Source organism: Mus caroli, unplaced genomic scaffold (assembly GCF_978045245.1).
Source record: "Mus caroli unplaced genomic scaffold, Mus_caroli_1 scaffold_17, whole genome shotgun sequence".
In the NCBI taxonomy this organism is placed as follows: Eukaryota; Metazoa; Chordata; class Mammalia; order Rodentia; family Muridae; genus Mus; species Mus caroli.
Genome location: NW_028227272.1, coordinates 35,597,346 through 35,623,870, shown reverse-complemented (window position 1 = coordinate 35,623,870; position 26,525 = coordinate 35,597,346). Strand labels below are relative to the sequence as shown.

The 26,525-nt window shown below is 44.7% G+C and overlaps 1 protein-coding gene and 1 pseudogene across 1 annotated transcript; one reads left to right on the top strand and one right to left on the bottom strand.

The window, feature by feature from the left end:
• Window positions 1-847: 847 nt before the first annotated feature.
• Timmdc1 (translocase of inner mitochondrial membrane domain containing 1) lies at window positions 848-25,980 on the top strand. The gene is made up of 7 exons (XM_021184967.3): window positions 848-1,183; window positions 5,441-5,606; window positions 13,962-14,050; window positions 15,698-15,765; window positions 19,624-19,702; window positions 22,251-22,361; window positions 25,549-25,980. Exons 1-7 carry the CDS (start codon window positions 990-992, stop codon window positions 25,697-25,699), a joined length of 858 nt encoding a protein of 285 aa, XP_021040626.1. The 5' UTR covers window positions 848-989; the 3' UTR covers window positions 25,700-25,980.
• On the bottom strand, window positions 10,307-13,882 carry LOC147000640 (E3 ubiquitin-protein ligase UHRF1 pseudogene; annotated as a pseudogene).
• Window positions 25,981-26,525: the final 545 nt, after the last annotated feature.

The following is a 26,525-nucleotide window of genomic DNA, read 5'->3' as shown; positions in this document are numbered from 1 at the left end:
AGATGTCCCATAGTCAACTCCCAAATCCTATTACTATATCCTCATGAAAGTTTGTAATCAATCACTTATTTAGGTACTCTGTGGAAGTGACTGTAGAGCACCACCGAGCTGTATATCCATTGTGGTACTTTAACTAGAAAAGAAAAAAGTAGGTGAAAGGGTTTGCAAAGACTATGAGATATGTGGTAACGACCAATAACTAAATTACACAAATCGATTGGGAATATTTTTACCTTAGTAAACAAGTTTTTTGGTTTTGTCTTGTGTTGAAAGAAACAGGAAATAATAGTTTCAGTTATTAAATGATAATTCTAGATCTTTTGCCTTCTCAGAGCAGTACGCATACGGATACTTGTAGTGGAGCCCACGTTATGGGGAAAAAAATGCCCACAGCCGGTATTTCAAAAGTAGTTTTTAAATCTTGGACCTTTTGGGGTGCGCCCTATGGTTCAGGGAACAGGGTGGACTCTGCTCCGCCCAGGAAGCTCCTCCGGCCCGCCAGGGCGTGGCCTAGAAGCGCGTCGCCTGCCTCTTTCCCCACTGCGCTTGCAGTGAATAAAGCACTGTCCTCTTCTGCGTGGCCTTCTGCATCTTAAATGAGCCATCTCACTTAAGCCCCTGAGCACTTCAAGCTGAGCAGGTCCAGAAGACCAGAGTTACGAGGCGCAAACGCCAAAGGACATCACTGAGATGAACTAAAGGGCCGCCAACTCACTTCCGGGGCTCGACTGACCACCCCCAACCCTGCGCTACCGAAAGAGCTCTCAGTCCCAGTTTCAACGTCCCGAGCCCCGCCCTCACCCCGGCTTTGCGCGCTAGGGGCGGGGCTTCCGGTCTCCTTTCCGAGAGCTTCCGGAAGTGAGCCGGCTGGGGACCGGATGTGAGGTTCAGTGTCCCCCAACGTGCCGCTAGTGGGCTGTCCAGGTCACCCTCTCCCACGGTGCCCGCCGACACCGGGGTGTCTGTCTCTCTGCGGGTAGGAGGGCGCCATGGGGGCGCCGCCACCCGCACCCCGCAGCCGCCTTTGCGGAGCTTGGGGTCCTTTCCCCCGAGTGTTTGCTGCCGGTGCTGTGGCTGCGGATTGCCCAGGCTTTGTGGAGGATCGGGAGCAGCGTTCAGGTGTCTCAGAACCCGGTTCCCCGGAATCCGGATGGGACCGCCTCCGTCAGCTGTTTGCCAAAGAGTAAAAAATGCCTCGGGTGTGTGGGGAGGGATGCTCGGGGGACGGCCGCAGCCCGGGCGAGCTCCAGCGCGCGGTCCCTAGGACGCTGAAACTTCTCTCTGCCCCGATAGTGTCCGGTCGACCTGGTTGACACGCAGCCTTCTGAGTCGGACTCACTCAGAGTCACACTCTTTTAAGACAGTATCGTTCTCGTGAAACCAATACCCTAACTCTACATAGTAGAAAAATTGGACTCATTCGATTATTGTCATGTAGTATCACTGGGAACTTTATTTATTTAGAAGTCTACACTAATATTGTTTTTTCGTATTTCGTTTGATCATTCTTTGTCAGTAATGTCTTTATATACTCTAGAAGCTGGAAGGACAGAGAGAATTGTTAATTTATCATTATTATTTTGCACACATACAAAAAAAAAACCAGTGACAACTGTTCTCCTGTCCTCCTCCTCTCCGCACCTTCCACCAGCTCTGCCCCCTTGTTCCCACCTCCATTGTTAAGAATTACTTGTATGTGGGAGTCGGTATTTGGGTATGGGCAGTAGAGTGCACATGCCCTCAGCCAGAGTTGTCATGTTCTCCTGGATCTGGAGTTACCCGCTGTCAGCCGACAGGGGTTCTAAGAACTGAACCCGGGTCCTCTGTAAAACTAGTACACAATCTTAGCTGCCAAGCCATCTCTCTAGTCCCCCAACTCTCCTTTTTGAGACAGAGTTTTGCTGTGCTTGTAGACCAAGCTAGCCTGAAACGCAAAGCTACAATCCATTCTCAACTTCCCAGATTTTGGGATTACAGCTCGGTCTTCTGGGATTCTGGGCCGAGTCTCTCTCTCTTTTTCCCTACTGGGGGTTGGTCATCTGCCAAAGATGCTACATGCCCAGCTCCATCTCCCTGTGCAGAAGATACTAAAATAAACTATGTGAGGATACTAAAATAAACTATGTGAGGAGTAAATGATTAATCCTGCATTACTTTCACCTGATATTTATTTAACTTTATTAATTTATTAACGATGAAAGTATGTCTTTTCATGAAGCAATTTACCATACTACACTGTTATCAAGTGATAATAAATTTGGACAAGGGAGCTGGCAGACTTGTATTTAATAATTCTATTAGTTTCAGCATCTCTTTTTGTTTTTTTAAAAATTATTTTTATTTTATGTGTATGAGTGTCTTGCCTGCATGTATGTCTGTGTGCCTTCCTGATAACCATGAGAGCTACCTGGTGGGTTCGGGAAATGGAATCCAAGGCCCGATGCTGGTAACTGCTGAGTCATTGCTCCGCCCCCATCCTCTTTGTTTTATGAAATAATGTGTCAGTTTTTCTCAGAGGACCTCCCAAAAGTTTGTATATTTTTGAAAGTTTTCTATTTTGGTTTTTCGAGACAGGGCTTCTCTATGAGTTCCAGGGCTATCTTGGAACTCACTCTGTGGACCAGGCTGGCCTCGAACTCAGAAATCCACCTGCCTCTGCCTCGTAAGTGCTGGGACTAAAGGCATGTATCACCACTGCCAGGCTTTTGAAAGATTTTTGTGTAGTGTGTAAGAGAAAAAAAAATATATGTGCTTACCGTACTACCATGACTCACAGAAGATGGTCATTTTTATCAGTATTTTAAGCCGTAGAGTACTGGAACTAAAAGAAACATGGAAAATAATCTAATGCAATTTTTATGCTTTTGTCTATGAAAGGGACAACCAAGGTTCAGAGAGGTTGATCTGGCTGCATACTACTTAGCAGATTGCAGGTTACAGTCCCACTGTTTCTGAGTTGAGACAATCCTGTTACTGAGCCCCATTATCTTTGGCTGCTTTTGTGACAGTTTAGAGCCTTTACTTATTTTTATATTTCGTTTTCTTTCTTAGAGGAGCTTCCCTGTGGGGTCTCATACAGCCCGTGTTAGTCTCAGATGCCTGTGCAGCTGAGGATGACCCTGCATTCCTTCCAAGCGCTGCAGATCACGGGAGTGTGTAGTCAAGCTCAGCTTGGGCTCTTATAGCAGTACCTCTAGGAAAATACTACTTACTGAGCTGTTTGCAGGACCAAAGAGGCAAAGCGTAGAGACCTCCTAGCTTGTTAAACTTCCTCCTTAAACATTTTTACCTGAGTCCTACTGTAGATCAGTTTTTAATTTAGATTTTGAAAATTCTGTAAAATACATAAACTATAAATTATGCCCATTTTCCTACTAATGTAAAAGTAAGAGTTTGTTTTCTAAAGAGTTTTAAGTTTCTTGTCCACGAAGGAAGAGTATAGTGATTGTACTGGCTAGTTTTGTGTCAACTTGACACAGCTGGAGTTATCACAGAGAAAGGAGCTTCAGTTGAGGAAATGCCTCCATGAGATCCAACTGTAAGGCATTTTCTCAATTAGTGATCAAGGGGGAAAGGCCCCTTGTGGGTGGGACCATCCCTGGGCTGGTAGTCTTGGTTCTATAAGAGAGCAGGCTGAGCAAGCCAGGGGAAGCAAGCCAGTAAGAAACATCCCTCCATGGCCTCTGCACCAGCTCCTGCTTCCTGACCTGTTTGAGTTCCAGTCCTGACTTCCTTGGTGATAAACAGCAGCATGGAATTGTAAGCTGAATAAGCCCTTTCCTCCCCAACTTGCTTCTTGGTCATGATGTTTGTGCAGGAATAGAAACCCTGACTAAGACAGTGATCGTGAACACTTTCAGACGAAAGCTAGTAATCTAAAGAGTGGCTCACTTAGCGCCACTGTAGGAGTGCAGTACTGTTTAACTATTTCAAGAGGCCATCTTGGGCTGGAGAGGTGGCTCAGCCATTAAAGGCTAGGCTCGCAACCAAAAATATAATAGTGCATCCTGCAAACTCTTAAAAGTTCTAGTTTTTATGTATCTGAGAGGCATGACTTGAATTAAACATTTCCTCCTCACTTTAGATCGTCCCATGCTGCCTACTACATAGTCCGTGTTCCCGGCAGCCTGTAATGCTAGCACTTGGGAGGTGGAGTCAGGAGGATCAGGAGTTCCTGGTCAATGTGAGATGCTTTCTCCATAAAGAATCTGCTCTCGCTGGGTTCCTCAAGGAGCCTGGGACTCCAGGACTCGGGGGTTTTCCTGCCTAGCCTCTTAACCTTTGTGACTATAAGCTGGGGCCATTGTGAGGACTTCCCGTGCTTTTTGTAGTGATAGTCTGAGTATATCATACAACCAATGTTTAGACTTTAACTTCTTTTTTTTTTAAAATGAGATTTTTTTATTCATTTTTTTACTTCATGTTTTTGAATGTTTGCCTGCATGTATGTATGTATGCTCACTGTGTAGGTACTGTGTACCCAAGGAGGTCAGACGAGTCAGATCCCCTGAAATTGGAGGTATAGACATGAACCTTTGTGTGGGTGATGGGAACTAAATCTGGGTCTTCTACAAATGCCCTTAACCATTGAATGAGTCATCTCTCCAGCCTCTGGGTTTTGACATCTTTAGAATTCACATTTCAGGTGTTTGAAATCCATGCTTTAAGTATTGGTCTTAAAAATCTTATGAGTTCAAGCTGGGTGGTGATGGTACACACCTTTAATCCCAGCATTTGGGAGACAGTGGCAGGAGGATCTCTGTGAGTTTGGGTCCTGGCCCTAGAGCCTGGTCTACAGAGAGTTTTCCAGGATAACCAGAGCTACAGAGAGAAACCCTGTCAAAAATAACAACAAACAAATAAGCAAACAAAAATCTCATGAGTTCATGTGATCTATATTAGCTTAGAATTTAAAAATGGAAATATTAGTCTCTATACCCAGCTTAAAAGTTTTTTATTTCTTACACAGAGAGACCCTGTCTCGAAAAAAAAACCAAAAAAAAAAAAAAAAAGTTTTTTATTTCTAAGATTGTATAGTATATTTAGAAAAATAGACCTGTGTTTTATTAATGGGTTTTCATAAATTATGTTTCTGTGGGCAGTATCCTGGAGGCTCCCCTTTGTGCCCTTCTTCCCAAGGCTATTTCTTATGCTGCTTTTCTAATGGCATCAGACAGAGGTATTGCTGTTTACTTTTGTTTTTGGAGCAGGGTTTCATTGTGCAGCACAGGATGGCTTCAGACTCGTGCCTTCTCCTACCCCAGCCTCCTGAGTGCTGTAGTTACTTGCACTTGTGTTGCTCTTCTATAACTGCATTAATTCACAAAAGGATTTAATTAGTTCCACCCATAGCAAAAAATAAGGTTGTAAGCATCTGAAATAATTCAAAACACAGTGTTTCATGTAATGTCCTAACGACATTTTCTTTTTGGTGTTTTAGTGAACATCAGAGATTCTCAAAGGAGATTGACTATATCTGCAGGGCAGCAGTTTCAGCCGGCATCATTGGCTGGGCATATGGAGGCATACCTGCCTTTATTTATGCTAAAAAGCGCTACATTGAACAGAGCCAAGCAGAGATTTATCATAACCGATTTGATGCTGTGGTAAGTATTAATGGCCTAATCCCTACGGACATACCAATTTATTCTCTTTACATCTGTTTCTGTTAGGTCTTGGGTTGGGAGGAGTTTGGAATGTCAAGGTGGAGAAATCAGATCTCTTCTTACTGACTGCAGAAGTACTAATGCTAAGTACCTAGATGAATTTCCTAATTCTTCAGTTTACCTGTTTAAAAGAAAGATGGTTTTTGGTTTTTGGTTTCGAATCTGATGGTAGATTACATACTGAATTTACCTCATGCCTCTGAAGAATCCTTTAGTCTGAAACAGTTTCTGTCAGTCTTGCCCTTGGGCAGTTGTACACACACACACACATGCACACACAAATGCAGGAACGCACACACACGCACACACACACACACACAGAGAATTGTGAGAAGTGGGAAAAAGGTGTAGATGTGTTTTTGGCAGTAGTACCTAGGGTTGGTATCTCAGCTCCTCCCTTCAGAGGCACATCTGCTTGTTCTCTGATGCGTATGAACTTTTAGTTCCTTGGTTAAAATAAATCTCCAGGTTCTTACAATATAAAATCCCTGCTTTCTTTCTTTGGAGGAAGTAAGTACTTTATAGATTCTTGTACTATCCCAGTTCTATTTACCCTATGCTTTTAGAATTCAACTCATTCTTTTTTTTAAAGAGTGTTACTGACTCACTTATTCTACACAATGAAACCAAACCACTCATTACTTCTTTGTTGTTGTGTGTGTGTGTTTCTTTTTTTTTTTTAAATTTTTAATATTTTTTATTACATATTTTCCTCAATTACATTTCCAATGCTATCCCAAAAGTCCCCCATACCGCCCCCACTTCCCTACCCACCCATTCCCATTCTTTTGGCCCTGGCATTCCCCTATATTGGGGCATATAAAGTTTGCAAGTTCAATGGGCCTCTCTTTCCAGTGATGGCCGACTAGGCCATCTTTCGATACATATGCAGCTAGAGACAAGAGCTCCGGGGTACTGGTTAGTTCATCATGTTGTTCCAACTATAGGGTTGCAGATCCCTTTAGCTCCTTGGGTACTTTATCTAGCTTCTCCATTGGGAGCCCTGTGATACATCCAATAGCTGACTGTGAGCATCCACTCCTGTGTTTGCTAGGCCCCGGCATAGTCTCACAAGAGACAGCTATATCTGGGTCCTTTCAGCAAAATCTTGCTAGTGTATGCAAAATCTTGCTAGTGTAGCGTTTAGAAGCTGATTATGGGATGGATCCCTGGATACGGCAGTCTCTAGATGGTCCATCCTTTCATCACAGCTCGAAACTTTGTCTCTGTAACTCCTTCCATGGGTGTCTTCTGGGAACACATATTTGATGTGGCCTGCTCATGACCAGTTTGTTGGTCTGAAGCATGGGATTCCTATTTATAATTTTTTTCTATCTGTATGTACTCAGAATGTCTCATTTATTCAGTACTTATATTCCATCATTGTCTTTTATTCTGATACTCCCATTGCCTTGTATTTGGGACATGTGGGTCCTTTATTATTTTTTACTTTTTTAAAGATTTATTTATTTATTTATGTAAGTACACTGTAGCTATCTTCAGACACCCCAGAAGAGGGCGTCAGACCTCATTACAGATGGTTGTGAGCCACCATGTGGTTGCTGGGAGTTGGATTGCTGAGCCATCTCTCCAGCCCCACGTAGGTCCTTTTTAAGTAGTTTCTCTGCCCCTGAGATGCTTCTTGTTTTGTTGTTTTATTTTGTTTTGTTTTAAGAAGAATCTTGCTTTGTAGTCTAGTCTGGCTTTCAGCTCATAGTAATTCTGGCTGGCTCAGCTTTTACTCTTTTTTTTTTTTTTTTTAAAGATTTATTTATTTATTATATGTAAGTACACTGTAGCTGTCTTCAGACACTCCAGAAGAGGGCGCCAGATCTTGTTACGGATGGTTGTGAGCCACCATGTGGTTGCTGGGATTTGAACTCTGGACCTTTGGAAGAGCAGTCGGGTGCTCTTACCCACTGAGCCATCTCACCAGCCCTCAGCTTTTACTCTAATTCCAAGGAACTTTTTCCGTTTCTATTTTTGTTTAGGACAAGGTCTCTTTCTGTAGCCCTGGCTGTTGTGGAACTTGTGACCAGGCTGGACTCAAACTCACAGGGATCTTCCTGCCTTTGCCTCCCCGGGGCTGTGTTTAAGGTGGAACCAAGATTTCTCTTAGGGAAAGCAAGCCATGGTCAGTGTGCTCTGTGCTCCAGGGTGTGACTGCTTTCAGACTGTGGGTGTACACAGTGGAGAACTAACCGTGTCCTGTGTGTGTGCTCTGCTCTGTATGTGCTTTCTACACCTGTTGCTGTCCCTACCTATTTATTAAAAGCTATGAGTTCAGACATAACCAATTTTAGTACTTAATATTTAGTTTTTACTTTGTGTGTGTGTGTTTATACTGTGTATATATAGGTACCTACAGAGGCCATCAAATACCCGGGAGCTAGAAGTTATGGGGAGTTGTGAGCTGCCTTCCATGGATGCTAGGGACCAGACTCAGGTCCTCTGCAAGAGGAGCAAGTGCTCTCTGCTGCTGAGCCTCTCTTGCTCCCCTGTCCACTATACTAGAAGTTTTGACTTGCCCAAGATTATAACAAGTTAGGATCTTCACATGGGTTTTCTCATAATCCTAACAAATACAAACTGTATCTCATGATGTACTTGATACACCAGACCTGAGGTTTGATGGGCTCCTAGATGAAAATGTGCTGTGGAGATAGACAGCATCCCTTTCAGTTATGAAGTTATTCCTTACTACCCTAATGACAGTGGTGGCAAACTTCTCCACTGAAGCTCTAGTTAGAACTAAAGCACTTTCCTGAAGAGAAGATTGTTAAATGTAAATGAGGGAATACATTAACTTTTATTATTATTATTATTATTATTATTATTATTATTATTATTATTATTAGTGTGTGCATGTTCGTAAGTTTGTAAAATTCAGAGGACAGTGTTGGGAGTCCCCTCTTGTTTCTACCAGTGCTCTGTGTACTCTGGGCTAACTGGCCCTCAATTTCTAGGTGAGTCTCCTGTTTCTGTAACCCATGTCATTTTAGGAGTGCTACAGTTAGGTTTCAGGCCACTGAATCCAGCTTTTCAAACCTGTGTGGTCAGGCTTTAGTGTCTAGCTTCTTTTTATTTTTTAAAAGATCTATTTGTTATTATATGTAAGTATACTGTAACTGTCTTCAGACATGCCAGAAGACATCAGATCTCACTATGGATGGTTGTGAGCCACCATGTGGTTGCTGGGATTTGAACTCAGAACCTTTGGAAGAGCAGTTAGTGCTCTTAACCACTGAGCCATCTCTTCAGCCCCAGTGGCTAGCTTCTTTACTGGTTAAGCCATTAGCTTATTTTTGCATAAAGGACTCTCAGTAAATCTTTTTCTTCTCTACCCCCCCCCCCACATCTATATTACTTCAATCCTTGCCTTTAAATAAGCATTTCTTTATCATTTAGTGTTTGTTTTCTTTTCACCAGTTTCTCTTGAGTGTAACAGGCACTGCTATTGCTGGTTTAATAACTGTCATTATAGTTACTATTTAATTGACAGACTGCTTAGTTGAAAATAACACTGTTCATTGCTGGGTTTTGGGGTTTTTTTTTTTTAATATCTGTAGAAAAAAATTTATTGAGATCCAAAATCTGAACAAAAAAATATGGAACTTTAGAAAACATCCACACAGAATTTTATTTTATTGCAATATGTTAACAATCTAACAAGGAACACCCCCCCACACACACACACACAGAAAAAACACAACCCCTAGAACTGTGCTGTCCAGTCTGCCTGTAGTAAATGGTTCAGTTTCCATGAGACACACCTGCACACTTTGGTAAAGTTACAAAAGAAACAAAACCTACCAAGGAAAACATCTTCCTCAGTACAGGCTCTAACTACAAAAGAAATTCATTGAGGAAACCATTTATCTCGCTTTAAAAAAAAATACAAAAAAACCCATAATACAGAAACCCTCAGAATTCTCAGTTGCTGAGTTAAAAACGAGATGGAACTGATAACACATCTCAGCCTTCCATGACACCCAGCCAGTGTACACTCTGAAAACCAGGCTTCCAAGGTGGACATCCAATGCTCAGTGGTGAGGGTAGTGAAGAAGTGACCAGCCCAAGCCACATGCAGCTTCAGCCCAGCTGGTCCCCTGGCCTGAGGCCACAGCCAGCTCCCCTCTGCAATCGTGTCGGCAAATAGCAGGCCAGGGCATCTATGAAGGTTTGAGGGGCGGCTGCAGGGGCCACCCTGGAATGAAGCACACAGATAGCTGCCAGGAAGACATGTCTCGGCTTTTCAAAGATGGCTGCAGATGGTTTCTAGGCAACTGGTGTGGGGAGAACTCCTACCAGCATGACATGAGGCCTGGTATGAAACTCAGTGGATTCTAAACCCATCTCAAAAAAAAAGAAAAAAAAATTAGGAAAGAGAAAACATTTTTTTTCCTTCTCTTGGACAATAAATTACAGGCTTTGTTATAGAAGTGGAGTGGGGGTGGGGGAGAAAGAATGACAACCAGAAGTCCAACTAACTGGTAGCCAGAACATGGGATTCCTATAGGTGCCTGGTTAACTGGTGACCAGATCAGAAGAGTTGCGGGGGACAGACATGGAAGGACAACACCTTCAAGCTAAACACGCTATGAACTTGGAACCATGAGCCCTCTGCCTTCGTCTTGGCATCACCAGCCGCTGCCATAGCCAGGGAAGAGCTCGTTGAGAACGGTCTGCAAGGGCTGGTTCACCTGGGTTAGGGAGCAGTGGTCCAGCTCGTAGCGACAGGCTGCGCAGCTGAACACTTGGGCCTGGAAGGACCTGTCCAGACAGTTCTTACAAAGGTTGTGCTGACACAACGGTGATGACTGGCCGGAACACCAGCTCCTGGCAGCAGATGCACTGGAAAGCCTCTCTCACCTTGCTCAGGAAGATCTGGGACCCATCCTGAAATGAACTTAGCACATCATCCCACAGCTTGGCGTTGCCCTTCTCTTTGATGAGGTTGGCCTGCTGCACTGGTAGTGTGTATGGCTCCAGCTTGCTCTTCTTAGAGACACGGGGGCGGGGGATGGTTGAGCCTGTGGACTGCCGCTTGCTTTTGCCTATTTTGGAAGATGAGGGTGCTTGCCTTGGCCGGCGCTCCCTGTTCTCCTTGTTAGCCAAGGTCTCCAAGTAGCCTTCAGGGTACTGCATAGTGAGCTCCAGGGGCTGAGTGCAGTCCTTGCCTTCCCGGGTCCAGGGCTCAGGCTCTGTGTCCTCTCGTCGAAGGCGATGGCACCATAGGAGGAATCTTAGCCTCCTCCTTGCTTTCCTTCAGCTTCTCCCCTGCTTGTACCACCTCGCTGGAGTCAGTTCGGCAGCTGGGGCAGTGCCATTCCAGCTCAGGAGGGACACGGGTAAGCTGTGGCTTTAGGCAGTACAGGTGGAAGGTTATGTCACACTCATCACACAACACCAGTTTCTCGGGAGCCTCACGCCCACCACACATGTGGCACTTGCGACATGGTTTGTTTTCATTATCCTTGCAGCGCCGGCAGGATGGGCCGATCTTCCCTGTGTTCCGGAGGGCAGGAGGGGGTTGTGAGGAGCTAGCAATGTTAGGGAGCTCAATCTTCAAGACTTCATCCACAAATACGATCCGACAGTTGTTGAGCGAGAATCATTCAAGAGCGTGATGTTGCCGTATAGCTCACGTGCTGTCCTGGTTTGGCGCTTCCTACAGATCTCAACATCTTACCATTAGCCACGTTTCCTGGGGTAGTCCACGTTGTAGGTGGCCACGACCACCTGACCTACCCCCAGGTTCTCCCACGGGATCACAGTGCGAGCTCGAGCATGAATATTCTTGGCTTTGACAACGTCCTCTCCATGCTCTGGATAGTTTACATGGTACATGATGTCATCCTCCGAGGTCGTAATGGCACTGGAGCTATAGGGCTCTTCTCAGATAGGGCTCTCTTCTGTACCTGGGCCACCTGGGCCTCAAACCATGCACCGATGATATTGCCAGTTAACCTTGTACAGCCCCGGGTCCGTGTCCTCCCCACAGTATTGTCATCAGCCTCAGCTGCCCCTTCACCATGTGTGGACGACTTGTCTGATTCACTGTGACCCACACCATAGCCAGAGTCTGAGCTGCGAGTCCTGTTCTTTTGTACTGTGAGGCAGTGCCAGACTGATGCACAAGCAGCTGGATTGCGCACATCATAATGGAAGTGTGTGGCCGTCCTCTATCTGTTTGCCCTGTAAAAGAGTCTCTGCAGTTGGGGTTCCCCGTGAAACAGCTCCTCAATCTTTTTCCTCAGCTCCTGCACCTTGGTCAACCTGGACAGAGAGTTCACAGTGTGGGTCTCCTTCCCATCCATAGTTCGAACCTGGATCCACACGATGCGGATGGACTGAACCTCACCCACAGCTGGCTGCCCTGACTCCACCCCACCCTACCCCCTCCACACACTTTTATTTTTTTTCAGAGACAGTCTCACTATGTAGCTCTGGCTGTCTTGGAACTCACTATGTAGATCAGGCTGACCTTAGGCTGACCTTGAATGCAGAGATCCACTGCCTCTGCCCCTCAAGTGCTAGGATCATAGGTGTGTGCCTCTATACCTACTAAAACTAGCCCCCCCCCCTTTTTGAAGATTTTCTTTCTTTTGGGGGTGAGGGTTACAGTGAAATTTGCCTGCATGTATGTGTATGTATCAAGGCATGCCTGCTGTCTGTAGGAGTCAGAAGAGGGTGTTGGATTTCATGGAACTAGAGTGATGGATTGTTTTGAGCCACTATGTGTTACTGTAAAGTTCTCTGGGAGAGCAGCAGGTGTTCTTTTTTTTTTGTTTTTTTCGAGACAGGGTTTCTCTGTATAATCCTGGCTGTCCTGGAACTCACTCTGTAGACCAGGCTGGCCTTGAGCTCAAATTTGCCTGCCTCTGCCTCCCACCATGCCCGGCACAGCAGGTGTTTTTTGTTTTTTTTTGTTTTTGAATTATTTATTTTATGTATGTGAGTACACTGTAGCTGTCTTCAGACACACCAGAAGATGGTATCAGATTCCATTACAGATGGTTGTGAGCCACCATGTGGTTGCTGGGATTTGAACTCAGGACCTTCACCAGAGCAGTCGGTGCTCTTAACCACTGAGCCATCTCTCCAGCCCCACAGCAGGTGTTCTTCATTGCTGAGCTGTCTCTCCAATCCCAACAGTGAGCTTCATTGATGGTACTTGAGAGTAGGCCTGCTTAAACCCCTCTACTTCTTCTAGGGCCCTGGAATGGAAACTAAGAGGAGATGCACAGTGCCCTGGCGGCTGAGCTAGGACCCAGCAACTGAGGGTCTTTTCTCTAGTGTTCTTGCTGGAATGGGTGGTCCAAGGCTTCCTACTTTTTTTTTTTTTTTTTTTTTTTTTTTTTTTTGGTTTTTCAAGACAGGGTTTCTCTGTATAGCCCTGACTGTCCTGGAACTCACTTTGTAGACCAGGCTGGCCTTGAACTCAGAAGTCTGCCTGTCTCTGCCTCCCGAGTGCTGGGATTAAAGGCGTGCGCCACCACGCCCTAGCCGGGCTTCCTACTTTTTGAAGTTTGGGTGGACCATGAGATTCACCACTCTGCTACCTAGCCAAATTGGTTGTCATATCAGAAAATGAGCTTGACAAAGTGGTCGTTGAGGGCAGTGACAATGGTGGAAGAGTGGGTATCACTGTGAAAGATACCTGGTATTTGGTATAGCTCTGTGTGCATTTAGGGTAGCTCTGATATTTATTTCACTACCTTCTTGATGCCGTTTTACTTGGCAGCTTTCTTCAAGCAGCAGGTTAGGTTCAGCTGGACTTATTGAGGGCAGGAACCTGAAAGGCTCTGTCAGTAAACTTCTGTGGTAGCTCTAGTAGATGCAGTCGTCCCCATAGCCATTATGCTACAGCTTCCCAAAGTGGGGCCATGCAGGGAATAAACTGAGTTCTTAAGTGATGCTCAAGTTGTCGTGGATGACCTGGGCCAGGGGTGGAGTAGGGTACGCAAAGCAGTCAGTTGTCACACTTTGTGGTTCACATCTTGATCTGCAGGCAGAAGCAGACTGTACTGTGTCCCACACTAGGTGTAGCTTGAGCATGTTAAGACTTCAAAGCCTGCCTCCACAGTGACAAACTTCTTCCAACAAGGCCACACCTCCTAATAGTGCCACTCCCTATGGCCACAATTCATACTCTTGGGTCTGTGGGAGCCATTCACACACCACAGTGTACCTGAGTAATTTGCTGCTGACATTTCGCTATTGAAGTTTTAGAATAAGGAAAATGTCCAGGTTATCTTGAAACCTCACAGCATTTTAACAAATTGTTTTCAGCAAAGTGCACACCGTGCTGCCACAAGGGGCTTCATCCGGTATGGCTGGCGCTGGAGTTGGAGAACTGCAGTTTTTGTGACCATATTTAAGTAAGTTCTCAGTTGGACAAGACGGTCTTTGTCGTGTTTTGGTGGCGGGTGGTGGTGGTGGAGGTGTCTTGCTGTATCACAGACTGACCTAGAACTCAGTGTAGTCTATGCTGACCTCAGGCTGCCTTAGCCTTCCATGTCCTGGGATTACAGATGAGTGCCACCGTGCCCGTGTTCTTTTAGGAGTGCATCCTTGGAGCAAGAGGTCTTAAGAAACTGAACACTCACATGAGAATATTCAAAATGCCTTTCCTTTTAAGTGCATGCCTGCATGCGCTGTGTCTGCACACACCTGCACCATACTGTTCATGTGGCAGTCCAGGACCAACTTACAGTCCTCTCCTTCCACCATGCAATTCCTGGGGAATTGAACTTCGGTTGGGCTTGGCAGCAGGTGCCTTTATCCATGTCACTGGCCCCCTAATGCCTTTCTCTTAATAACTTGTATGTATATAATATATAATAATGTATATAATAATATGTACATAATAATATATAAAATAATATACAGACAGAGCTTTACAACTTGTGGTCAAAATCAGGTATAGGGATTTTTTTTTCATTTTTTTGAGCTGGGTAACGTGCCATGTATCTTAGGCTGAACTTAAACTCACTATGCCCCCAGTCTAGCTTCAAACTTGAAATCTTCTTGCCTTACACTCCCAAGTCCTGGGATTACAGTGTGCCACCGTGCCCAAGATAGAATTAGCGTCTTGAAGAAAGAAAATTTGTACAGAGCCCTTCTTTATAAGTTGCTGTTTTGAATGAATAATTTGTCCTGGAAATTTTATTGTTGTTACATTCTTCGATAGATTTGCCTAAAAACTCATAGGCATATTAGACTAGAACATGCTGAAGGGGCCTAGACATGGGCTAGAAATTGAAATCATCGGACTGTTGTTTCTGGTTGTTTTTTGTTTGTTTGCTTTTGTGTTTGTTTTTAAAATTTTTGTTATTTTTTAAATTTTATTTTTATTTTATGCATATTGGTATTCTGCCTACTGTATCCTATGTGTGATTGTGTCAGATTTCCTGGAACTGGAGTTATAGACAATTGTGAGCCGCTATGTGGGTGCTGGGAATTGAACCTGGGTCCTTTGAAGATCATCCAGTGCTCTTAACCACTGAGCCGTCTCTCCATCCCCATTTTTGTTTTTTTTCAAAGACAGTCTCATGTAGCCCAGTCTGGCTTTGAGCTTGACCTGTAGGTGAGGCTGAGTTTGAATTTCTGGTCCTCTTGCTTCTAGATCAAATGCTTGGATTAGAGGTGTGAGCTACCATGCCTAGTGTGATGTGATGTGCCAGACTTTCATGATAAGGAAGCACTCTACCACTGAGCCTTCTTCCTTCCTTTTTAAAAAGATGTGTTTATTTATTTATGTAAGTACACTGCAGCTGTCGTCAGACACTCCAGAAGAGGGCGCCAGATCTCATTACGGATGGTTGTGAGCCACCATGTGGTTGCTGGGATCTGAACTCAGGTCCTCTGTAAGAGCATGCAGTGCTCTTAACAACTGAGCCATCTCTCTGGGCCCTACCTTCTTTCTTCTAATAGGATATTTTGAAACTCATTTCAGTGAACGTAGCAGCCAGGAAATGGATGGCGTGTTCTTTGAGTGAAATGGTTTTTTCTCCCTTCTTCCCCAGCACAGTGAACACTGGATTAACTGTGTATCGAAATAAAGACGCCTTGAGCCATTTTGCCATTGCAGGAGGTAAGGCGGTTTTATTCTTGTTCACATTTTAATTTCAAGTATGTTTAGAGCATATAGGATTTATGAATCTAAACTGCAGATTTTTTTGATTGGCTTCACACTGTATCTTTTTCAACATTCATATGAAATATACTTATGAATAGCCTCATATTTGACCCTTGGTGGTTATTAAAACAGACAGGATCTTCCACTTTCATTAAATGTTGCCCATGAAGCCGGGCAAAAACAGATCCTGTGACAGAAGGTGACAAGTAGGTGTGACATGGATGTGACATGGATGGTGTTGTTGGAGGAGACCTTTCTGATCATTTAAGCTGACACCGGCAGACTGGGAAGGAGCAAACTGGAGGACAGTGGGCTAACCAGGGCACAAGCACAAGGATGGGAAGTAGCTTGAGGTGAGGCTGGGCTGTGAAGTACGAAGATCAGATTTTCCCATGGCAAGAGTTCGGGTTTATTTAAAGCCCCTTTCCTCTAGCAGTGATAGACCATTTAAAATGGAGCACAGGAGTGCCTTTTATCCCGGCACGTGGAGCCCTCTAGAGAGGAGCACAGGAAATGCCGTAGCCAGAAAATTGTTTAAAACAGTTACAGTCGGGAACTTCTGTCACAGTTAGCTTAAGGCTTTGGTGATGTTTGGGGCCACAAGTTCAAGGCTAATCTAGGCAGAATCTAAAAACTCTATACCTTTAAAAAAAAAAACAGAACAGAACCAGAGAGAGCAATGGTAGGGATCTGTGTGTGCTCGGGAAAGACGAGTGCGGGCCCTGAAAGCTACTCTTCCTTGGTTGCTTGTAACTTCTGGGCACAGAAAGTAAAAGCCAGAAAAGATAAAGTAAACTGAAGCTTACATGTGTCATTTTCTAAGCCACGGACAAATGCGTTGGCTAAAGGTAGACACTTTAGTCACAGCTTACAAGGAATTGTTGACTGACTCTTCCCAGGAAGCAGACATGGAAATCATAAAACTCAGAGCAGACATCAGTGCCCGTGCTCCTCAGGAAAATATTTAGACTCGATCTAGGCAGGAGAAGCAGAGCATGTGAGGGATGGGGTTCAACTCCAGAGCTGTCTGCTTTCAAGCTGGAACTCACAGCACACACCCAGAATCCAGCACTTGGGGGATGGAGGTAGGAAGATCACAAAGTCACACTCATTCTTGTCTGCATAGAGTTTGGCGCTAGCCTGGCCCACATGAGCCTTTGTCTCAAAAGGATAAAAAGTTCATTTTCAACAGTATTAACAGCAAGACATGGAAAAATGGGATGTGGGGTGTGGGTTGAAAATTGCCACTGAAGGAAACTATCTCTTGGACAGAAGTGACAAAGGATCAAATCATGTCAAAGTGTAATGGTAATGAGTCGTCACGTACAGATAGATAAAGATATGAAATTAGACAGTAGTCAAAGTAGCTGGTGTTGCTAATGCAGCAGTGGGAGTTAAGTAACAGTTCACTGCAGGACTAGGGCTAGGACTCAGTGGGCAAAGCACTTGCCATGCAGATGGAAGGGCCCGAGTTCAAATCCTCAGAACCCTTGTGGCAGCTAGATACACAGCATAGGTGTCTGTGATTCCAGCATTCCCACTGGGAGATGGGATGTAGAGACGGGGGAGTCCTTGGACAGTTAGGGTGGAAAAACAACAGAGTGACCCTCTCTTGAGAGTGAGGAGCCATATCTGAAGTTGTCCTTTGAACTTTACATACATGCTGTGGTACATATGCACACATTCACACAAACGTGCACACATGCACAAACACAAATGTACATTTTTACACTCACAAAAGTATTAAACATTTGCTAAAGAACTCAACTGTAGATTTAAGCAAGCAGAGGGAAGCATCAGCCAGGCACGGTATCTTCATAGCTGTGAACTCAGCGACTGGAAGCCAGGGGCAGCAGCCGCCTCATGCTTGAGTGCAGTGTGGGCTGGAGAGTAGCAGAATGTGTGGAAAACAGTGTTTGTTTTCTGTTCTTTAAGAAAGGGTTTCTCGGGCTGGTGAGATGGCTCAGTGGGTAAGGGCACCCGACTGCTCTTCCGAAGGTCTGGAGTTCAAATCCCAGCAACCACATGGTGGCTCACAACGAGATCTGACTCCCTCTTCTGGAGTGTCTGAAGACAGCTACAGTGTACTTACATATAATAAATAAATAAATAAATCTTAAAAAAAAAAAAAAAAAAAAAAGAAAGGGTTTCTCCATGTAGCCCTGGCTGTCCTGGAACTCACTCTGTAGACCAGGCTGGCCTCGAACTCAGAGATCCACCTGCCTCTGCCTCCCAAGTTCTGTACTACCAGCCCAGCTATAAATTTTTTTTTTTTTTTTTTGGTTTTTCGAGACAGGGTTTCTCTGTATAGCCCTGGGTGTCCTGGCACTCACTCTGTAGACCAGGCTGGCCTCGAACTCAGAAATCCGCCTGCCTCTGCCTCCCGAGTGCTGCGATTAAAGGCGTGCGCCACCACGCCCGGCTTAAATTTTCTTTTTTAAGGAAGACAGTTGAAACAAGATCAGTATAGAAAAAGTAAATGAATATATAATAATTAAATAAAAGTATAAACCTCAAACTAAACACAAAAGTTTTTTTTACCACCTTAGATGGCATTAGTTGTAAAGAGGAAAGATAGCTGGGATGTATTAGTGCAGTTGGTGGGGTGCTCCTGTCCTACGCACTGCTCGCTGGGTTTATTCCTCAGCACCACATACACTCTAGGTGCTGGTACACAGCTACTGTACACTCAGCAATAAGAAAGTAGAGGGCAGAAGGTCAGAGGTTCAAGGTCATTCTCAGCTCCCTGCTCAGTTTGAAGCCAGCATGGGTTCTAAGCTGTGTCCTAGAATTGGAATTCTGGTGAGAAGAGGTGCACTCTGATTACTGGCCAGCAGGTGGCACTGTATGCTAAATGCTGCCTCTGCAGGTCTGCCTGATTGCACAGTTTAGTACCCTCTGCAGTACAGACCAGTGAGGCTAGGAGAGGGCATTGTCTTCTGGGGCAGGTGAAGGGCTTTGTTGTTACTGTTGCTTGTTGTAGATGGTCCGGCACTTGGAAGGCAGAGACAGGCAGAACTCTGTGAGTTCGAGGCCAGCTGGTCTAAAGAGCAAGTTGCAGGACAGCCAGATCTATACAGAGATATCTATCTGGTAGGGGAACATGGGATGTGGGGGATGAAAGAGGTGAAAGATATGGAGGAAGGTGAAATAAGCTGTCAACTTTTTTTTTTTAAAGATTTATTTATTTATTATATGTAAGTACACTGCAGCTGTCTTCAGACACTCCAGAAGAGGGAGTCAGATCTCATTACAGATGGTTGTGAGCCACCATGTGGTTGCTGGGATTTGAACTCTGGACCTTCGGAAGAGTAGTCGGGTGCTCTTACCCACTGAGCCATCTCACCAGCCCAACTGTCAACTTTTAAGAAGAAATGGAAAAGAAAAGACTGGGATTAATGCCATAGGAGAGCCTGAGGGTTCATATTTACAAAATGTTTTCTTTCTGACTGTAAAGCAGGCAGAAAGTTACCATCATGGCTGTTACTACACCATTCATGCTGGGTTCGGAAAGCTCACTTAGAGGTCTATGGTTTTTGGTTTTTGTTTTTTTTTTTTTAACATTTATTATTATATGTAAGTACACTATAGCTGTCTTCAGACACACCGGAAGAAGACGTGAGATCTCATTAAGGATGGTTGTGAGCTACCATGTGGGTGCTGGGATTTGAACTCAGGACCTTTGGAAGAGCAGTTGGCGCTCTTAACCACTGAGCCATCTCTCCAGCCCGAGGTCTGTGTTCTTACTGTGAGAAAATAGAAGTGTAGCATCTAAAGATGATTTAATATTGTTTTCTTTCCCCTTTTTAATAGCTGTCACAGGAGGTCTTTTCAGAATAAACTTAGGTGTTCGAGGCCTGGTGGCCGGTAGTATAATTGGAGCGTTGTTGGGGTAAGTGTTCACTTGGTTTAGCCTAACTGTCTTGTCTACTAAAGAGATTAACTATAAAGAGCAAATTTAGCCCTCAGAGACTTTAAAAGATATATGTCTTATGTCAACAAGGGCTGTGAGTATTCAATTCCTTATTTGGGGGGGGAGAGGTTATGAGAGGATTGAACCCAGGACAGCCAGAGCTACATAGTCATGGGGCTCTCTGTTCAGTTCCATTGCAGTTCTTTCCTACGTGATGAAGTAGAGAGGTCATGTGAACATCCCGTCAGTCATCCTGTCCCCAGCTGTCTTTGCTGCAGTGCTTTTGACACTGCCTTGACATCCTTGCACCTCGGTTTTTAGGAAGGCGCTTACAAAGACAGTCTAGTCCTGCCATCCTCGTGTTTTCCTTTTTTTTTTTTTTTTTTTTTTTTGGCCTCGTGTTTTCCTTAGTTGACATTCTTCTGAATGGGTTATCCTTCCTCTCTGCTTTCCCACCCACCCACTTTCCTACCACTCCGTCAGGGTTGGGAGACACTGTAAATTACGGTTTTCTTTTCTGGAGGGAGGGGACAGAGAGGTTTGAGATGCTCTGTAGGCTAGGCTAGACTTGACCTTGTTATCATCCTTGACTTCATGAGTGCTAAGATTATAAGCATGATATATCATGCATAGCTAGATTTATGGACTTTACAGGTTTTTGTTTTTTGTTTTTTCTCTGTATACCCTTGGCTGTCTTAAAACTTATTCTGTACACCAGGCTGGCCTTGAATTCACAGAGATCTGCCTGCCTCTGCCTCCTGAGTGCTTGAATTAAAGGCGTGTATCACCACGCCCGGCTGATATGTCTCTACCTCCCCAGCACAGGAGCACATGCTGCCACACCTGACTTTTTATATGGATGCTGGGCATCCAAGCTCAAGTCTCCTCTCCAGGTCCTAATGAAGTTGTTTTGGTTTTGGTTTTGATATTTATTTATTTTTTATTTCATATTGTGTGTATGTGTATATGTGTGTGTGTATATATATATATATGTATATATATATATATACGCATGCCTGCTGCCCTCAAAGGACTACATAGGTCATTAGGTTCCTTGGAAGCAGTGTAAATTAAACCTGGGTCGTCTGCAAGAGCTACAAGTGCTCTTAACTGCTGCCCCTAAATCAGTCTCTTAGGATGGACCTGGTGACATAGCAGCTGTCAGGTACAGCAGACTCTAGAGTATGAAGATGTTTAATGACTGTCCCTCAAAGCTAGTAGTTTCCTTCCTCCACCAAAGGATTCCCATCACGTCTTCCCCTCCAGGGCTGGCGCTATATGGATAAACTAGTCCTTGCATTTCCACTCTCTCTCTGTGTCTTTTTAACTGTGTATTGATTGTGAGCTTCCCATCATGCTCCCCAGTCTCACTTGTCTCCCCACCCCCTGGTATCCACCCTTGCCCTTGCCCTTGCAGCTTCTTCCTCCCCCAGTAAAAAGCACACTCACAAACAAGACAGGAAACACAGCAACGCACAGAAAGCACCGTGGAAGCTGTGGTGTGTCACAGTGTCACACAGTACACCCCTCTGCCCACGCACCTTGGTTTGCAGATGTTCACTGCAATGAGTCATCATTCTGGTTTGAGATCTCTGGCTTCTGTGACACCCTCAGTATTGGATTCTCACTAGGACTCCTCCAGGTTATCCTGTGTCGTGGAGATCCTGCAGCTTTGCATCAGTAGGACTGACCTTTACATGTGCCCTAACGGTTCACAGAAGATACAGAATTTAGGGTGGCCCAACTCAGGATCCTAGATCTGGATCAGGGTGCTAGCTGACCTGGTCAGCCCCTGGTTACTTGACTTCTATCTAAGCCACCCAGTGCTTCCATTGGCAGGAGGCAGGGTCAGCTCTCCCACTTTCATGTCCTCAAGCCTCCAGAGCCAGTGCCATTGTGCCCAGTCAAGGTGTGGGGCCCACTCTCTTAAGTGCTGCTCCTTCTCTCATGCTCTAGGAGCTGGTTCACCCACTCCCTCTCCATCAGGATTAGCTCTATTGTGCTGTCCAGGCTAGATGCAGGGTCAGCTTTTCCACTCTTATGACCTCTGGGCCAGCTCTCCCAAGTACCACAGGAGGTGAGGGGTAAGGGGTGCGGAGGGCATCACCCCCTATCCCACTCCACATCACAGCAGATGAGTGGCAGGGCTAGCTCTCTTATGCTCACACCCACTGGACCAGTTCACCTGCTCCCCCTCCACCAGGGCCAACTCTACTGTGCTTCCCAGGCAAGGTGCAAGACCTGTTCTCTTGAGTGCTGCAGCCAGCGAGGGGCAGGGCCAGCTCATCAGCTCTCATGGCAAAGGACATGACTTAACAAACCAACCATTTTCTAGATCTATTGCTGTTTTATACCAGTTAAAGAAACTACAGTGATTGATTTCCTTCATTGTCCAACCCAGGAAGAATATACCTTCATATTTTCTCTGTACCTGACCGTGCACAAGTGTCTCTACTGTAGATGATCAGGACCCTCCTGTGTGAGCAAGCTAATGACTTTGTCCTTGAACTTTGTGTTCTGCCCTCAGCGCGCCCATGGGAAGCTTGCTGATAGCCCTGGAGAAGTACTCTGGTGAGACGGTTCAGGAGAGAAGGCAGAAAGACAGGAAGGCCTTGCATGAGCAGAGGCTGGAAGAGTGGTAAGGAGCCTGGAAAGGCACAGCCCAGACAATGGATGGAGGTTCTCAGAAGCACTGCTCAGGCCGCGGCAGTTTGCTCTTCCTGAGCTGTCAGTCCATCTAGTCTGTATTGTCTTCTAAGTCTGACCATCAGGGAGCAGGAAAATGAAAGGCACTGATTTTACTTTTTAATCTGACCAGGCTGTTTCTTTAGGTGTGTCTGTCTGTCTGTCTGTCTTTCCTTCCTTTCTTCCTTGGAACTTCTTTCTTTCCTTCCTTTTTTTCTCTCCTCTCTCTCTCTCTCTCTCTCTCTCTCTCTCTCTCTCTTGTGTGTGTGTGAGAGAGAGAGACAGCATCAGGTTTAACTAGATTTTCTACAAGAACATTGGTAAATGGTTGTTTACAAGAGCAGAAGCAACTTAAAAGAGCCTATGCTACTGAAGAAAGCATCTTCTGTTTCCTCAGTAACCACTAAAAGACTTTACATAAATTCTCAGGGGCAGGCGGGGCCTCCTGAGCCTCTCTCGTATCCATGAAGGAATTCTGGCTGGCCCAACCTTGTGCAAGTGTTGTGCAGGTGTTCACAGCTGCTCTGTGGCCACAAGGTTGTGGCCATGCTGTGCCGGGAAGATGGTTTTCATAACCTAGTTCCTCCAGCTCTGAAAGCCTTTCTGCCCCCCTCCTCTGTAGCCTTGGGCGGGGCAGTGATGTAGATGGGTGCTTCTATTTTTAATCCACCAGGGAGCTGAGGCAAGGTGATCACCACAAGTTCCAGGTTTAGATACAGAGACGTGCTCTCATGGGGAGAAAAAGTGAAACTGTTCTATCCACAAGTGTCCATATTTGAAATTTGACTTCTTGATCTAGTCCAAGAGCTGAAGTGGATAAGCTAGTTGTCCATGGATGGAGGCCACTGCAAAGCATGAGCATGTTCGTTTCTTCTGTATCATCAGTTCATGAGCTACAGCGCCGTTTTATTTTCAGTGCTAGAGATTTCCTAGGATCTTCTCAAGCACTCCAAAAATGAACTAAATCTCTAGGCACCTTTTAATTTTTGCTTTGAAGCAGCATCTCACCAGGTTGCCCAGTCTGGCCTTTGAAGTCCTTATCCTTTTTTGTTGAGCCTCTTGATAGCTGGGATAACAGCCTGTACCAACAGGCCTGATTTAGTGATCTCCATTTCTAGATAGGATGCTGAGACTGATGGCTCAGCGCTGCTGTCTGCACACTCCAGTGAGCGAGCACTCGAGTTCATCACGATTTAGCTCCTGGGTAGACGTCAGAGACCACGTCTGCTGTCATTGTTGCTGCTTTTCTAATTGACAGATGAGTAGGTTTTTTCAGGATTTTTACTTGAAATTTTTGTGTTTTACACACACACACATATTTGTAATTACAGATATACATTTGTAATTACACTAAGTAGGTCTCTTCCCAAGGACTTAAACGCTACAGGAGAAAAAGCATTAATTTGGAACCAATAAAACCTTGAAAACTGAGCTTAAATTTCAGTGTGACTGTAAATTAGGTTTCATTGTTTGAAAGTCTCAGTATTGAGCTCAGCATAGCCTCAGACTCTAAGAGTCCTCCTGCCTCAGCCTCCTGAGTACTGGAGTATTGTATGTGCAACCTCGAGGGCAGGAGTTAGCTAGGACCATGGGTACTTTCCTTAACTTTAAGTCCTTCCTTTGTCCAGACTTTCTCTGCTTCTCAGCATTCCTTCTGTTCTTCCTCTGTGTGGTAAGAGAACATAGCGAGCTTGTGGTTGTCCAGGTTCTAGGATGAAGCATTTAACCTCTAAGTGCTAACATAAAATTTAATATTGTCAATTATTAAAACCATAGAAACATCTACTTATTTTCAGTGCCCCAAATGTTATAGAAGCCTTCTCTTTTAAAAACAAAGGATTAAGAAAAGGATTGGAAAGGAAAGAATATTATCTATTTGGTTATGACACAGAATGCTATGAAGGAATTAACATTTGGGGAAATAGGAACACGTAATGAGAGTTTATCAGTGACAGCAGTAACATGCTATAGTAAGGAGGGAGTTCTTCAGCCAAGAAGAACAATGCTAAAAATGTAGACGCTAGGGCTGCGGAAACGGCTCAGCGGTTAAGAGCACTGACTGCTCTCCAGAGGTCCTGAGTTCAAATCCTCACAACCATCTGTAATGGCACTCAATGCCCTCTTCTGGTGTGTCTAAAGACAGCTATAGTATACTCATAAAAAATAAATAAGTCTGAAAAAAAGAAAGAAAGTCAGAAAGTCTTCTTTTAAAAAAACGTGGACACGCCGGGTGTGGTGGCGCACGCCTTTAGTCCCAGCACTCGGGAGGCAGAGGCAGGCAGATTTCTGAGTTCAAGGCCAGCCTGGTCTACAAAGTGAGTTCCAGGACAGCCAAGGCTATACAGAGAAACCCTGTCTCGAAAAACCAGAAAAAAAAAATTTAGATGTATAGAGTAGATGTGTCATGAGTATGTGTATAGTATTTCTAAAAAGAGTTAGTTTAAATGTTTATGTGACTTTTTATATTTGTGCCTCTGCTTAAAAATAATATAGAGAAAAGGTTTTAAAAATTGTCCTAGCAGAAAATATAGAAGACTAGACATAGGTAGGGTTGCAGAATGGTCAAATTGGATTGGGTTGAGACTTAAGTTGTAGGTGGCCTTGATAAAGAAAGATACTAAGATTCTATTTAGGAGAAGAACTGATCTGTTAGAAATTTGATTCTACTTTTCATAAATATGTATATGATTCTGCTCTTCCTAAATAAGTATCCGTAGAATTATCCTATATGACCACCTAGGTCATTATTGCATGGTCTTCATGAGCCTCAGGTCTGGTGGGAGCGTTTACATAGTGGCAGAGGCTCCCAGCCCCTCAGGTCTGAAGGGTAGGAGGGCAGCCCAGCTTTGAGATGTAAGCCTTAGCACAGATTCATTACTCATGGAAGAGCTGCAGGACAGTGTCCCAGAATATGGTAGCTGTCCAGTCCATGTTGGTACTGGACTGGAAATCATGGTTAGACTGAAAGTGGAGCAGCATAAGAGAGAAGGAAGTCTGTCTGTATTGTGAGTGCGGGGAGCATTGCTCATAAGTATCAGAGCAAAGCAGGGAGGGTGTGGCAGACCCTGCCCCTTTGTTCGCAGTCTCTGTACATCAAGTGCTACAGCAGCACTTGACATGTGTTCTTCCTTTGATTGTAGGAGAAGCAGTCTGCAAGTCACTGAGCTCCTCCCGATGGAGATTGAAAGTGGCTTGGAGAAGATTCAACCTGAGGAAAATGCTCAGAGGATTGAGGAGCTGCTAAGCCTCCCTAGGAACCCTTCATCGCCAGATAAACAAAGCAAGGACTGAGGACCAGGGGGCTGTGTCTGGGAACGCCAGTGCCAGGCTACTCCTTGCCGGCCCGCTGACAGATGTGAGGGCTGGAAGCTGTGGTAGCGGTTTCTTGTCTCTGATCTTTTTCTTTCTTTCTTTTTTTTTTTTTTTTTTTTTTTGGTTTTTTGAGACAGGGTTTCTTTGTGAAGCCCTGGCTGTTCTGGAACTCACTCTGTAGACCAGGCTGGCCTTGAACTCAGAAATCCGCCTGCCTCTGCCCCCTGAGTGCTGGGATTAAAGGCATGCACCACCACGTGGCTTCCGATCTTTTTATTACATCCAGAATTAGGCACCTAGTACTCAGCAGGGTGCCACTGACCTGTAATTCCAGATGCTTGGGAGGCTGAGGAAGGAAGATAGTGTGATGCTAGCCTGATCTATTTAATGAGAACCTGTTTAAAAAATGTGCACCCACAAAAAGACAAACAACAGAACCAAAAAGCAACCCAAATATTCTTATTTATTCCGATCATTGATCCATCTAAATATTTCATATTTCTCTATCATGCTAGATTTTGTACAAGTAAAATTCTTCCCAAAAGATTAAAATTGTGTTGTCTGGATTGCCTATTCACACCTCAGTCTTTTAAGAATGTTCTCTTGGCCCTGTCTTGAAAAACCAAAAAAAAAAAAAAAAAAAAAAAAAAGACTGTTCTCTTGGAGTAACTGAAGGAACTGGATGGAGGAGGATGTTCGTGAGATCGTCTTCCTTGGGCCCTCAGAGAGGGGATAGTGTGAGCCTCTGTGCGTTTAGTTGTTTGGATTTTTTTTTTTTTTTTAATAAGAATAAGAGGTGATTCCT

Bases quoted from the DNA above. Each gene is read 5' to 3' on its own strand.
- Timmdc1 (XM_021184967.3), top strand. From the start codon at position 990: ATGGGGGCGCCGCCACCCGCACCCCGCAGCCGCCTTTGCGGAGCTTGG. The intron at 15,766-19,623 runs GTAAGGCGGTTT...CCTTTTTAATAG, and splicing joins CCATTTTGCCATTGCAGGAG to CTGTCACAGGAGGTCTTTTC. The intron at 22,362-25,548 runs GTAAGGAGCCTG...CTTTGATTGTAG, and splicing joins GAGCAGAGGCTGGAAGAGTG to GAGAAGCAGTCTGCAAGTCA.